The 14,852-nt window shown below is 36.8% G+C and overlaps 1 protein-coding gene across 1 annotated transcript in view; it reads right to left on the bottom strand.

Annotated features, from left to right (window-relative positions):
- Positions 1–14,852, bottom strand: part of CDC73 (cell division cycle 73) — a 137,710-nt gene that overhangs the window by 8,299 nt on the left and 114,559 nt on the right. The window contains exons 15-16 of the mRNA XM_012444606.3: positions 13,425–13,525; positions 232–373 (exon numbers count right to left, since the gene is read on the bottom strand). Coding sequence (XP_012300029.1) covers positions 232–373; positions 13,425–13,525 — 243 coding nt within the window. The remainder of the gene's footprint in view (positions 1–231; positions 374–13,424; positions 13,526–14,852) is intronic.

Raw genomic sequence — 14,852 nt, 5'->3', positions numbered from 1 at the left:
CTTCTGACTCAATTTAGTGTTCCCTCATCAGGCTATTAACTCTCCATCTCTTTCTAAAGTAATTATACAATAAAATTTTGTTAATTATTTACTGAAGATAAGCATCAAATTAATGTTGAAAGAAGGAAATCAGGGAATAAGATTCACGACTTTATGGAACTTAAAATTTAACTAAGGAGACAGAAAAATTACAATAAACCACAGATAAACACATTTTAGAATAAAAATTACCTGTCCAATGTTTCCCAAAATCGTAAGAACACTGGTCTATCCAAATGACGTTTGTGATAGCTAAGTTCTAATACTGTTACATCCCATTTCTGAACATTCGGATCCAGACGAACTTCATCATACTTCAGATGGAAGGCTTTAACTACAGTGGTGGTGGAGAGAAGAAAGATTTTTTTACTCAAAATATAAACAAAATTATAAAAACATTTCACAGGAAATTTTTTTAAAATCCAAATCCAATTAATATCTGGAATGAAGTCAAGACATCCTTCCACCAACTGAAGCCATAGTATAACCAAAGTGATTTTTAAAAAATATTATATTTAAAAATATTCAGGGTTTATATATGCCAGGAACTGGAGACTAAAATGAGGAATAAGGTAAGATAATAGCATATGGTCCAGTGAAGGACAGTAAGAAAGACTGTAAGGGTACTAGGTTATTACAGAAACCCAAGAGTGCAACCATACCTTGCAGATATTGTGGGTTCAGTTCCGGACCACCGCAATAAAGTGAATATCATAATAAAGTGGTTACACATATTTCCTGGTATCTCACTGCATATAAAAGTTACATTAACACTATGTCATAGTCTATATTAAGTGTGGAATAGCATTATGTCTGAAAAACAATGTATATGCCTTAATTAAAACATATTTTGTTGCTAAAAAATGCTGACAATCATCTGAGCCTACAACAAGTCCTAATTTTTTTTGCTGGTGTAGGATTATGCCTCAATGTTGATGGCTGCTGACTGAGTAGGGTGTTGTCTTTGATGAATGTTAGGGTGGCTGAGCAATTTCTGAAAATAAGATAATAATGAATTTTGTGGTACTGACTGACTTTACCTTTCACAAAAGATTTCTCTGCAGTATGTAATAATATTTGACTGCATTTTACTTATAGAAGAACTTCCTTAAAACTGGACTCAATGCTCTCAAACCCTGCCGCTTTACTATATTTATGTTGTGTTCTAAATCCTCTGTTGTCATTTCAACAATGTTTACAGCATCTTCACCAAAGTGCTCACTGGAGTAAATTCTATCTCAAAAAACCACTTTGCTCATCTGTAAGAAAGAACTCCTCATCCATTCAAGTTCCAGCATGAGAGTGCAGCAATTCAGTCACATCTTCAAGCTCCACTTCTATTGCTAGTTCCCTTACTATTTCCACACCCTATCTTTGGTTATTTCCTCTTGAACCCCTTGAAGTCATCCATGAACCATGATGGTAGGAATCAACTTCTCCTAAACTTCTGATAATGCTGATATTTTGACCTTCTCCTATTAATCACAAATGCTCTTAATGGCATCTAGAATGGTAACTCTAAAAAAGTTTCAATTTACTTTTCCCTGATCCATCAGAGGAATCACTATCTATAGCAGCTACAGCCTTACAAATCTTATTTCTTAAAAAAAACTTGAAAAGTCTAAATTACTCCTTGATCTATGGGCTAAAGAACAGATGTTGTGTTAGTAGTTGTGAAAACAAAATTCATCTCCTTGAACATCTTCATCAGAGCTCTTGCATGAGTAGGTACATTGTCAGTCAGCAATAATATCTTGAAAGGAGTCTTTCTGAGCAGTAGGTCTCAACAGTAGGCTTAAAATATTCACTGAACCCTGCTGCAAACAGATGTGTTGTCATTCACCTTTTGTTGTTCCATTTCCAAAGCACAGGCAGAGCCGATTTAGCATAATTCTTAGTGGAACTAAAATATTTAGAATGTAAGTGACAACTGGTTGCAACTCAAATTCCCCAGCTGTATTAGCCCCTAACAAGAGGGTCAGTCTGTTCTCTGAAGTCTTGAGGCTAAGCACAGACTTCTCTGGTATATATTAAGTATACGAGACGGGATCTTCTTCCAATAAAAGCCCGTTTCATCTACTATGAAAATGTGTTGTTTAGTGTAGCCACCTTCATTAATAATATTTGCCATATCTTCTGAATAATGTGCTGCAGTTATTATGGAGAAGATATGGAGAATATTATTAATGTTATTCAATATCAGCACTTGCTGCTTCACCTTATACTTTTATGCTATGGAGATGGCTTACTTCCTTAAAACCATGAACTATCCACTGCTACCTTCCAACTTTTCTTCTGCAGCATTCTGTCCTCTCTGAGACTTCACAGAACTGAAGAGCGTTAGAGCATTGCTCAGGATTAGGCTTTGGCTTAGCAGAATATTATGGCTGGTTTAATCTGCTATTCATACCAATCAAGCTTCCCCTGTATCAGCAATAAGGTTGTTTTGGTTTCTTATTATATGTGTGTTGACTTGAGTAGCACTTTAAATTCTCTGAAGTAGTTTTCCTTTGAATTTGCAACTTAGCTAATTGTTTGCTATAACAGGCCTAGCTTTCGGCCTATCTCAGCTTTTGACATATCTTCCTTACTAAGTTTAATTATGTCTAACTTTTGGTTAAAAATGAGAGATATGCAACTCTTCCTTTCACTTAAACACTTGGAGGCCACTGTAGGGTTATTAATTGGCTTAATTTCAATACTGCTGTGACTCAGGAAAAAGAGAGACCTGAAGAGAGAGAGAGAGAGATGAAGGACTGACTGGTCAGTGGGGCAGTCAGAACAACAGTTCTCAATTTAAGTTTACCATCTTATGTAGGTGTTATTTGTGGTATCCAAAACAATTTTAATAGTAACATCAAAGATGACTAGTCCCAGATCACCATAACAGATATAAAAATAATGACAGTATGAAATAATGTAAAAATCACCAATATATAAGAAAGAGACAGAAGTGAGCAAACACTGTTGGACAAATGGTGCCAAAAGACTTGATCAACACAGGAGTTGCCACAAACCAATTAAAAAAAAAAATCTGCAAAGCATGATAAAACAAAGCACAATAAAACAAACCATGCCTTTTACCTTACAAACACACACAGTAAGTTCAGTCAGAAAAAGCTTGCAAAGGCACTGATGTCTAACCTAAGATCTAAAGACCAAGTAAGAATTAAGCCAGCACAGAACAAAAGTGACCTCGTGAATAAGATGATCAAAGAGAAAATGGATTAGTCTAGAAACTAGAGAAATTTAATAGAACTACATAGTGTAAAATAATATAGGGAAGGGATATATATACCTAGAGGTTCTAAACAACATTACACTTTCAGGCCATATTAAGTTTTTATAATATTTAAGTGGCATGGAGAATCAATGTAAAGTATTTAGCAGAGAATAATGATAGTTTATTAAGTTAGAAGATAAAGAGAAATTTCTTCAATAGAACAGAAGATATGTGGGTGGCAAGAAATAAGTGGGGAATGAAAACTAACAAAATTTGGTAAGAAATGATGAAGCAAAAAAACTGCTAGGAATTTTGGTGGTGTTTTTGGTAGCTACTATAAATGGGACTGCCTTCTTGATTTTTCAGCCAGTTCACTGTTCATGTACCATAATGCTAGTGGTTTTTGTATGATGATTTTGTATCCTGCAACTTAATTCATTTACCAGTTTTAAGAGTTTTTGGTAAAGTCTTCAGGTTTTTCTAAATTTCAGATCATGGAATCTGCAAACAAGAACAATTTAACTTCAACAGTCTTCAATAAATGATGCAGGGAAAACTGTGTATCTATTATACAGTAGAATGAAATTAGATTGCTATCTCTCACCTCATACAAAATCAACTCAAGACCTAAATGTAAGACCCCAAATTATAAAATGACTAGAAGAAAAGACAGAGGAAACACTTCAGAACACTGGTTTGAGAGAAGGCTTTATGAATAAAAGTACTGGCAACAAAGGCAAAAATAAACAAACGAGATATACCAAACTAAAAAGCTTCTGCACAGTAAAAGAAACAACAGAGTGAAAAGACAACCTAAAGAATGGGAGAAAATATTTGCAAACTACTCAACTGACAGTGGATAAGTACCCAGAATATAAAGAAACTTAAAAATTTCAACAGCATAAAAGCAATCAGATTTTATAATGTACAAATAATCTGAACAGACATTTCTCAAAAGATGACATAAAAATAGTCAACAAATGTATGAAAGTATGCTCAATGTCAGGAATCATCAGGGAAATGCAAATCAGAACCACAGTGTGGTATCATCTCACTCCAGCTGGGATGGCTATTACAAAAAAGACAAAAAATAATAAATGCTCCAGAGTATGTCGAGAAAGGGCAACTCCTATACACTGTTGGTGGGAATATAAACTAGGAGAGCCACTACGGAGAACAGTCTAGAGGTTCCTCAAAAAACTACCAATAGGGCCGGGTGTGGTGGCTCACGCCTATAATCCCAGCACTCTGGGAGGCTGAGGCGGGCGGATCACGAGGTCAAGAGATTGAGACCATCCTGGCCAACATGGTAAAACCCCATCTCTAATAAAAACACACACACAAAAATTAGCCAGGTGTTGTGGTGCGTGCCTGTAGTCGCAGCTACTCAAGAGGCTGAGGCAAGAGAATTGCCTGAAACTAGAAAACGGAAGTTGCAGTGAGCCGGGATAGTGCCACTGCACTCCAGCCTGGCAACAGAGCGAGACTCCATCTCAAAAAACAAACAGGCAAACAAAAAACACTACCAACAGAACTACCATATGATTCAGCCATCTCGTTACTAGGCATTTATCCAAATGAAAGGAAATGAGCATACTGAAAAGACTTCTGCATTCCCATGTTTAATGCATTCTATTCACTGTACTATTCACAACAGCAAAGATACGGAATCAACCTAAGTGTCCAAAAACAGATAAATGGATAAAAAATGTGGCTCATATGTACACGATAAAATACTATTCAGCTATTAAAAAAAATGAAATCCTGTCATTTGTGGCAACATGGATGAAAATGGAGGACATTATGTTAAGTGAAACAAGCCAGAAACAGAAAGTTAAACATCACAAGTTCTCACTTACATGTGGAAGTTAAAAAAGAGTTGATCTTACAGAAGTAAAAAATGGAACAGAAATAGTGGCTGGGAAGAGTAGATGGAAGGGAGGAATAGGGAGAGATTTGTTAAAGCATACAAAATTACAGCTGGATAGAAGAAATAAGTCACCATAGGATGACTACAGTTAACAATAATATATAGTTTCAAACAGTTAGAAAGAGGATACTGACTATTCCCAAACAAAGAATGATAAACATTTGAGATGACAGCTATGCTAATTACAATGATCTTATCACCATACATTATATATATCAAAACATCACTATGTACCCTATAAATATGTACAATTATATGGCAATTTAAAAAGTTAAACTAAAAAATTGTAATCAAAGATAAATCTAACATTTATTGTCTACTACATATCATGCACCAAAGAGAGACACAATGACCAAGACAAAGTCTCCACCCTAAGAAAGTTTATATTCTAAGAGTCAACAGTTTAACAGATAAATATACAATATTCAGATAGCATAAATGCTACTGAAGAAAAATAAAGCAGAATAAGGACATAATACATGTGTGGGAGGTTTCTGTCAACAGTATTCAGAGAAGGGTTCTCAAAGAGATTACCTAGAAGTAGATAATTGAAAAAACAAGTCGTGCAAAGATCTGGGAGAGAAAGATTTCAGGCAGAAGGAACAGCTGACACAAGGTCCCAAGATGGAAGCAAGCACAGAATATCCTATGTTAAAGAATAATACTTTTAAAAACGTTACACTTGCAATTTTTGTTTGAGACAGGATTTCACTACGTTGACCAGGGCCTCAAACTCCTGGGCTCAAGTGACCCTCCTGGCCCAATCTCTCCAGCAGCTGGGACTACAGGCGCACACCATCACAACCAGCTTCAGTTTACCCTTTTTGGTAGGCAATGGCCTATATACACATTCTCAGCTACAGCTTAAGAAATCTGAATTTTACTCCAAATTTGACAGTAAGCCACTGGAGAGTCTACAGGAAGAAGGTGAAAATGTCATTTTTAAAACACAACTCTGGATTGTTGGGCAGGTGATACATTCTAAAGCAAAACTTCCCAACTGGTATGTACCAAAAACAGGTAACGGACAGGTTATAAAATAATGACTTACAATCTTTTTCTCTCCTTAAGAACCCAGTTGATTCATCCCAGCTAGTTTACCATTATATCTGAAATCCCTTTATTATCAAGGGAGCTTTTGTTTTGCATGTGCACATACAAATATTAAGCTTTTCTCCCCCAGTTTTTTACTTTTTCACTAGCATATGATTATGATCAGTATCATCACCTGGTATTAGGGGTTCTAAAGAGAAAACAATTGACTTTTAAAGTTTCTTTCTAATAGCTACTTTATGGATTGCTTGTTTCATATTGCTTGCTGGCATATTGGCTTTTGAACTAATCAAGATTCAATTCTTGATAAATATTTAAAATGAATAATTTGCGCCCAGAAAAATTAACTTATTTCTAATCTATTTGCGTTTATAAATAAAAGTATCTTCATCAGACATAAATTATTCATTTTGAATTAAACAAATTCATTAAAGAGGCTACATGTTATGGGGGGTTCAAAAAACTTTCTAAGTAGTATTTATATGTATAAAATAAATTTGTCAAAAAATTTTCAAAAACTCATGTATTCAATGTAAATTAACATTTTAATTCTTTCCATTCTACTTACTACATGTTTGCTTTTCTAACTTAATTATTTGCTATAAATCATTCTTCAGAATACATATAAGTTATATTTTTTAAATTATCAAACTGAAGCCATAAAGGTCTAGTCTTCTTTAATAATTTAACAGGTTTCACCTTTATTGATATTTATTTTTCCATCAGAATAGACAACTTTTAAAGCTGAGATACTAGAGTCCAAAAAGTGTCACTAATTTTTAAAACATACAAAATTTCACACATAAGACAAAATATTTCATTTGCATGAAGCGATGATGCCAAACAAACTTATGCCAACATATCATAAAAAAACTTTCTTAATTCAGAGAAAGTATGAAAAATTTTTAAGTCTCTGGAAGTTAAAAACAGAAAAAATACGGTTCTTTTATAAGAAGCCAGTTTTATGGTGGCACAATGAATTATAACCGCAAAAATATTTCACACAACTCAGAACTGCCTGTTATTGCAAACTTCAAGAATCCTGCCAACATTTTTTGAGGGGGATACAACGCAGCGCGAGAGATAGAAAAGGTACCCTTTTAAAGAGTATTTAGATATACTGATGGCATGACAAATGATAAAGGAATAATACAGAAGATTATTAAATAAAAATATTTTTTCAATGGTAGCTGGCAATAATTTGAAGAAATTTATCGTTAAAAATATCGAGAGGGGCTTCAAGATATCTAACTAGAGGCATCTGGCAACTGCCTCTTCCAGAAAGAAGAACCATGGTTCTGTAATTTACCAGGAGGATAAAAGAAGCAAACAAAAAGAACCAAACAGTGAGTAGATAATCACACTTATATTGAATAGATAATCTAAGAAAGTACACTGGAGTTCAACAGTTAAGTGAGAGGAAACACCTAAGGCAAGGAAGGAGAAGGGAAGCCAGGATGGACTCACCAGCGAGATAAGGGTGAGAGATCCCTAATGGTCCAAATTCCCACCTCAGACTCCTAGCCAAGGGAGAGCCACATGACCCTCGGGGGTGCTGACACCAACATAGAAGGTTGCCTGGAGATCACAAGATGCTCCAGAGAGGAAGCTCATGCTTAGGTCCTACATATCCCCTAAGCCCTAAGCAGCTGCAGCACAGCACCATTTTGAGGGCTCAGACCCCACCAAACTACATCCTACGCTGAGGCCCAACAGACCCTAGGTTGGGAGCGGGGAAGCACCTGAGGACAACATCCCCCTGCCCACCCCCCCACCGCTGCGAATCCTCAGACAATGATTAGATCTAAGTGCAAGCTACTGGCAGTGACCCACAACCCCAACAGCCGGGTATTTAAAAACACCTTGAGGACGGATTCCCCAAATCACAGTCACCATGTGGAAGAAGCTCACCTGCCCCAGATGCCTGCCTACTGGCTGGTGCCACTAAAAACAACGCTGCCCTTTCCAGCAGCAGGCCCCAAGTGCTGGTAGCACTCTGCCAAGGCCCTAAAGAGCACCCCACCACTGCCTGTGATCTGGAGGCCTGAGAACTGGCCAGCTTGGCTGGGCTCTGTCCCTCCCCATCTGCCGGCCCAGCAGTGCCTGAGCACACATCTGGGAGCCTGAGGGTAGCCCTGCAACATCCTCCACGGCTGGCACGTGAGCACTTCTCCCAGAGGCAGAAGATAGGCCCACCCAACCTGCCACTACCACCACAGCTGTTACTCACCTGCACATACCACCTGTGGGCCTGGGCACCGTCCTGTCCAGCCCATGAAAGCCACAATCGGTAACAGCGTGGACCTCTGGGGAGCCAGAGGGTTGCCCTTTCACTGCTACTGCCATTGCCCACTACCCAGGAACATGACCTGCTCACCCTCCAGGCTAGCCACTGCCACTGCTAGCACCTAAGATGATGCCTGGACCCACCAGCACAGGTGCCAGCATATGTGGCCTTGGGACTCCAAGAGAGGCAGGCTCAGCTCACTGCTGCCACCACTGGGGCCTGAGGACTAGCCCACCTGATGTCACCGTCCCCAGCAAAACTTCCCCACAGCCTCCACTAACAACCATACCCTAAGCCACTGAGGAAACCACAGACATCACTGACGCTGTTTATAGGTAAAGAAATTATATGGCCAGTACCAAGAATCAAAGCCAAAGTGCCCCATCCAATCAAAATCATAGGTGCATCTTCAGAAAAAGTCCTCCCCTAAAAAGCAAATTCAAAAAACTAGAAGAAGCAATGTTTACACCAGATATGCAGATATCAACACAGGACACAAGAAAACAGAAAAAGTAAGAAATTATGACACCCGCCCCCCGCCCCCACCCCAAAAAAAAAAAACCAGCTCCCAATGAAACATAAACTTACAAAATATCAGAAAAAGAATTCAAAATAATGATATCACAGAAACTAAGTAGGATACAAGAGAACACAAAACAACATTGGAAAACCACTTCAGAACACTGGTCAAGGCAAGGACTTTATGGCTAAGACCTCAAAAGCACAGGCAACAAAAATAAACAGATGGGATTATACTAAAGTAAAAAGTTTCTGTATAGCAATGGAAACAATAAACAGAGTGAAGAGCAACCTGTTGAATGGGAGAGCATATCTGCAAACAATCCATCCAACAAGGGACTAATATCCAGAATATGCAAGAAACTCAACAATTAAAAAGCGGGCAAAGGACATGAACAGACATTTCTCAAAAGATGACATACAAATAAATGGCCAACAAATATATGAAAAAAATGCTCAACATCACTAATCATCAGGGAAGGGCAAATCGAAACTACAACGAGATATCATCTTACCCCAATTAGAATGGCTATTACTAAAAAGACAAAATAACAGATGCTGGCAAGGATGCAGAGAAAAGGGAATTCCTACACTGTCAGTGGAAATATAAGTTAGTAGAGCCACTATGGCAAACAGTATGAATATTTCTCAAAACTAAAAACAGAACTACTGGATGATCCAGCAGTTCAGGGGTACATGTGCAGATTTTTACATAGTTAAACGTGTGCCATGATGAACAGCTGCGCAAAGGAATAAATTCCAATGTTCACAAGCAGAGTAGGAGTATAGACTATAGTTAACAATAATGTATTTTTATTTTGTTTTATTTATTTTTTGAGATGGAGTTTCGCTCTGGTTGCCCAGGCTGGAGTGCAATGGCGTGATCTCGGCTCACCACAACCTCTGTCTCTCAGGTTCAAGCGATATTCCTGCCTTAGCCTCCTGGATTACAGGCACCCGCCACCACGTCTGGCTAATTTTTGTACTTTTAGTAGAGATGGGGTTTCTCCATGTTGGTCGGGCTGGTCTCGAACTCCCAACCTCAGGTGATCCGCCCGTCTCGGCCTCCCACAGTGCTGGGATTACAGGCGTGAGCCACCATGCCTGGCCAACGATAATGTATTATTTATTTCTAAACAGCTAAAAGAGATGACTTGAGATGTTCCCAAAACACAGAAATAACAAATACTCAAGACGATACATACCCTAAATACTCTGACTTGATCATTACACATTCTATCCATGTAACAAAGTATCACATGTACACCATAAACATGTACAAATATATATCAATAAAAAAAAATTTTAATGTCAACCAATGAATAAATATAGCCACCTCAAGTATAATATATTTAAAATACATCCAGATATCAGCTTAAACTTCTTATTCTAAATTTATAAAGATTTGACAATTTTATGCAATTCAATACTTAGTATCTTCTCTGAAATGATGTATTTAATGATAATTATGATATTAAGAAAATATAATACAATTTTCTATCAAGGATCATAGAGATGCTCCCAAATACCCTCAGTTTTCCCCTATGCTATACAATGTATTCTGATGGAGAAAACGACCAGAAGCCACAAGAGTGAAAGCAAGAAGACTAACTAAGAGCTAAGAGCTAATATACTCCCAAGTTTCTGGCTTAGGCAACTTCCTGAAAAGGACTAACAGATAATAAGAAATAGTTTGAGGAATATGGAAGAGAGTAAAACAATCAAATTTACATTTGGAAAAGGCTGAGTTTGACATACCAATGAGATATCACAGAGAAGTTATCTGATAGTGAGTGGGGTATATAGGTCCAGAATATCAAGCTAGAGACCTAATTTTTAGAATAAGGGAATATAAATGGTAATGGGAAAGCTATGAGATCTTCTTGAGAGGGTATTTAGAATTACGGGAGAAAATAAACAAGGACATAAACATACACATTTGAATGTTGAACAACACAGGTTCCAACTGAGTGGGTGCACTAGATACATGGATTTTCTTCTGCCTCTGCCACCTGGGACAGCAAGACTAACCCTTCCTCCTCCTCAGCCTACTCAATGTGAAGACAATGAAGATGAAGACATTTATGATAACCCAATTCCACTTAATGAACAGTGAATATATTTTCTTTTTTCTAGCTTACTTTATTGTACAAATATAGTATACAACACTAACATGCAAAATATGTGTTAATCGACTGGTTATCAGTTAAGGCATCCAGTCAATAGTAAGCGATTAGAAGGTATATTTTGGAGGAGTCAAAAGTTATATGGGAGTTTTCAACTGCATGACTGTTGAAGGGTCCACTGCAGTTGCTAATCAGAGGAAAAGTTAGCAAGGAGACAAGGTGTAGCAGGTACTTGGAAAGTAACTTAAAAAGGAGTAAAGGAGTCAACAGAATCAAATTCTGATAAGTTAAAAGTATCCATTATTTGAGTCACTGGCGACTTTAGTGAAAATAGTTTTAGTACAGAGCAAGAGCCAGACTACAGGGGATTTGAACAGAAATGAGTTGGTAGACAATTCTTTCTAAAGTGTAGCTATAAAAGGAAAAAGAAGCAGCTAGGGGAAAGGGTGAGGTTAAGGGTAAGGATTTTGTTTTGTTGTTTAAGATGGAAGGGAAAGAGTATTCTTAAATGCTGAGAGAGGAGTCAGTGTAGAAGAAATAGGTGAAAGAGAAAGAATAGCTAATCAAAGTATATCACTAATGACTGTTAAAAGAAAATTCTCTAAATTCTTATCTAAACTTCAAAAGACTAACAATTTGAACAAAATAATAAAAAACATTTTTATATTCTTAATGAATTTCATACATTTATATCTTGAAGACACTCTAAGCATTTTGTTGAAATAGTATTCAACAAGGCAAGCAAGTAGGTAAAACAATTCACATTGACATTTTACTTTGATTCAAATTCCATTCTTTTCATTTAACTTTCTATTTACCAACTCTGTGCACTACTCAAGTTTCAGAAATAACATAAAAAGCTATCATAATGTAATAATAGAATTCTTTTTTTTTTTTTTTTTTTTTTTAATGAATGAAGGTAATAGAAGAACACTACAACTTTCAAGCTTGGGTACTTTCTATGGAAAAATGATGGTACCACTAACAAAAACTGGGGCTGCTAAAAACAAAGGACATTTCACAGGATTGTTCATAGTAAAATCAACATTCATAATAACTAAAGTTGTCACTTTTTTTTTTTTTTTGAGACAGAGTCTTGCTCTGTCGCCAGGCTGGAGTGCAGTGGTGCAATCTCGGCTCACTGCAACCTCCGTCTCTTGGGTTCAAGCAACCCTTCTGCCTCAGCCTCCCGAGTAGCTGGGACCACAGGTGTGCGCCACCACGTCCAGCTAATTTTTGTATTTTTCGTAGCAACAGGGTTTCACCATGTTGGCCAGGATGGTCTCGATCTCTTGACCTCATGATCTGCCCACCTCAGCCTCCCAAAGTGCTGGGATTACAGGCATGAGCCACCATGCCCAGCCTAAAGTTGTCACTTCTAATAAACATACTTGTTTCATGAAAATGACATTTTAAAATTAATTTTACTTATGTTACTAATTTAATTGAATAATTAATTAAAGAATTGTTGGAATACCCCTTCCAGCAAATAAACAGGTGAAATTAATCTTTTGTTATATCAATTTATGCTCATATGTTTAATAAATATTAAACATACATGAAATAATTCATTCAGCAAACATTTATTGAAAGCCTCTCTATGCCAGGCACTCTTCTGTGCTGAGGACTCAAAGGTAAATAAGGAACAGGAGGACTCTCCCATCATGAAACTTGCATTCCAGCTAGGGAACACTTAGAATAAAAATATAACAATTAGAAAATGTCTAGGAATGGTAAATGCTATCAAGAAAATAAAAAAGCTTAAAGAGCAAATGGGAGATGGTGATAGTTATTTGAAAGAAGTCAGAGACAGATTCTCCAAAGAGAAAACACTTCAGCAGAGCTCTGAATGAAGAGAAAAAGTCAATCAACTTACAATCATTTCAGATGAAAGGAAGAGCTCGTAAATGTCATCATGGCATTTTAATTTAAACATTTCTGTTCATCAAAAGCCAACCCATTTAAAACTGGCATTAATTTTAATCAAAATGTATGGACACGCAACAGTATTAATGATTTTTAAGTGATCTAAAAATAATTATTGATGTTGTGGATAGGCAATATTCACTTTCAGATGTACCTACACAGAAAGTATTAATTTACAAAATTTTTAAAAACATGTCACAGGTGCTTACATATTCACATAATATATATTATTTAACAGCAATCCTTGGATACACACATCATATGCGCAGAACCATATGACTCTCTTAAAGTGAGAACATTCAGTAACAAAGAGAATCTTACTTTTAGCAAATATATCAACTGGTGATCCATCAGGCAAAAGCCATGGCCAACCTTTGAACTGCCATGCAGGACCTTGCACAAAAACGGCTACAACGCGGTCCCTACAAGTAGAAAAGGGGGTGTGGGGAGGTAGGGGACAGAGGGAGATTATCTCAAACTTGAGCTTTAGTTACTATAAATCCCTTAGACAATAGTCCCATAATCGTTCATGTGACAGAGTCTTATCAATCCTTCTATGAGGCAAATACAGTAAGTACTTACCAACTTTTAAATATGATATTGTCATCAGAGTGTATTAATGTTATACTTCCCATGCATCTGGTTTTTACATCTAAGTCTTTTAAATATAATGGCATGGACAATACTTATATGTAATCGTGTTTGCCTTTTCTGTTCCTTTCTGTTAATTACAGCAGGGGCCCACTATTCCAATGCAAGAGGGAATAGTGGTTGATAACTATTAATCAAAAATTTGATTAAAAAATCATTTAAAATTTAAACACATCTTAAATATTTTACTTTAAAAATATTACATTATAGGAACTCATCAACCATTTTATGAGGTCCCAGGGCCTTATCTGAGTTCTTGTGATTACTTGGGAAGTAATCGGAGTACAGAAATCATTTAGGCTTTTATAATTTTTGCAACTGTTTTACAATTGTTTCATTCACCCTAAACTTACAAGTGTTTTTTAAAGCAATTTTCTTCCAACCAGTCAACCTAGTTTTCCCAGAAAGAACAAACTTCTTTGTAGGCCCTCAAATTTCATTATTTTACAAAATATTTAATTAAATTGAGAAATTCTAAGTAGTGCTGCCACAAACAGTTAAAGCCAGTAACTAAAGGGGTGGGAACAAACAACAATAACAATAATAGTTAACATTAGTAACATTTACTATGAACAGTTACTGGGTGTCAAGTGCCATTTTAAGGACTTTATGGATTATTTATTATGTTAACGCATTTAATCTTCAAAACAATCCCGTGACCTCGCTGGATACTATTAGAATCCTCATTTTACAAACGAAGAAACAAGTGCGTAGGCATACTGGAGAACAGAAACGTGGAAAGTAGAAGTAGAGAGAAAAGGAAGAAGGGAGGAAGGGAAGGAGGAGAATAAATTATCATGCTAGGGCACTGGGTATGCTACTGTTCCTATTTGAGAGCAGATAAATCATGAGAATAGCCATCTCAGTATTATTATGAAGTCTTGACCTTGCAACTCCGTGAAAGGGTCTTAGGAACGCCCTGAGGTCTGCAGACCACACTTTGGTAACCATTGCATTAATGACGACCACAGACACAAAACAAAACATTAAACCAGGGTTACCTTCTATTCAAGGAGAAGACCTACAACAACTATTAAAAACTGCAAGCTTAAAATGTTACCTGCCCAAAATCTCTGAGGCTAAAATTAAATCTTAGAG

The sequence above is a fragment of the Aotus nancymaae genome, unplaced genomic scaffold (assembly GCF_030222135.1).
Source record: "Aotus nancymaae isolate 86718 unplaced genomic scaffold, 86718_ANA_hifiasm-v0.15.2.pri h1tg000108l, whole genome shotgun sequence".
Lineage (NCBI taxonomy): Eukaryota > Metazoa > Chordata > Mammalia > Primates > Aotidae > Aotus > Aotus nancymaae.
The sequence above is the reverse complement of the archived record's forward strand: the minus strand, read 5'-3'. Positions and strand labels throughout refer to the sequence as shown.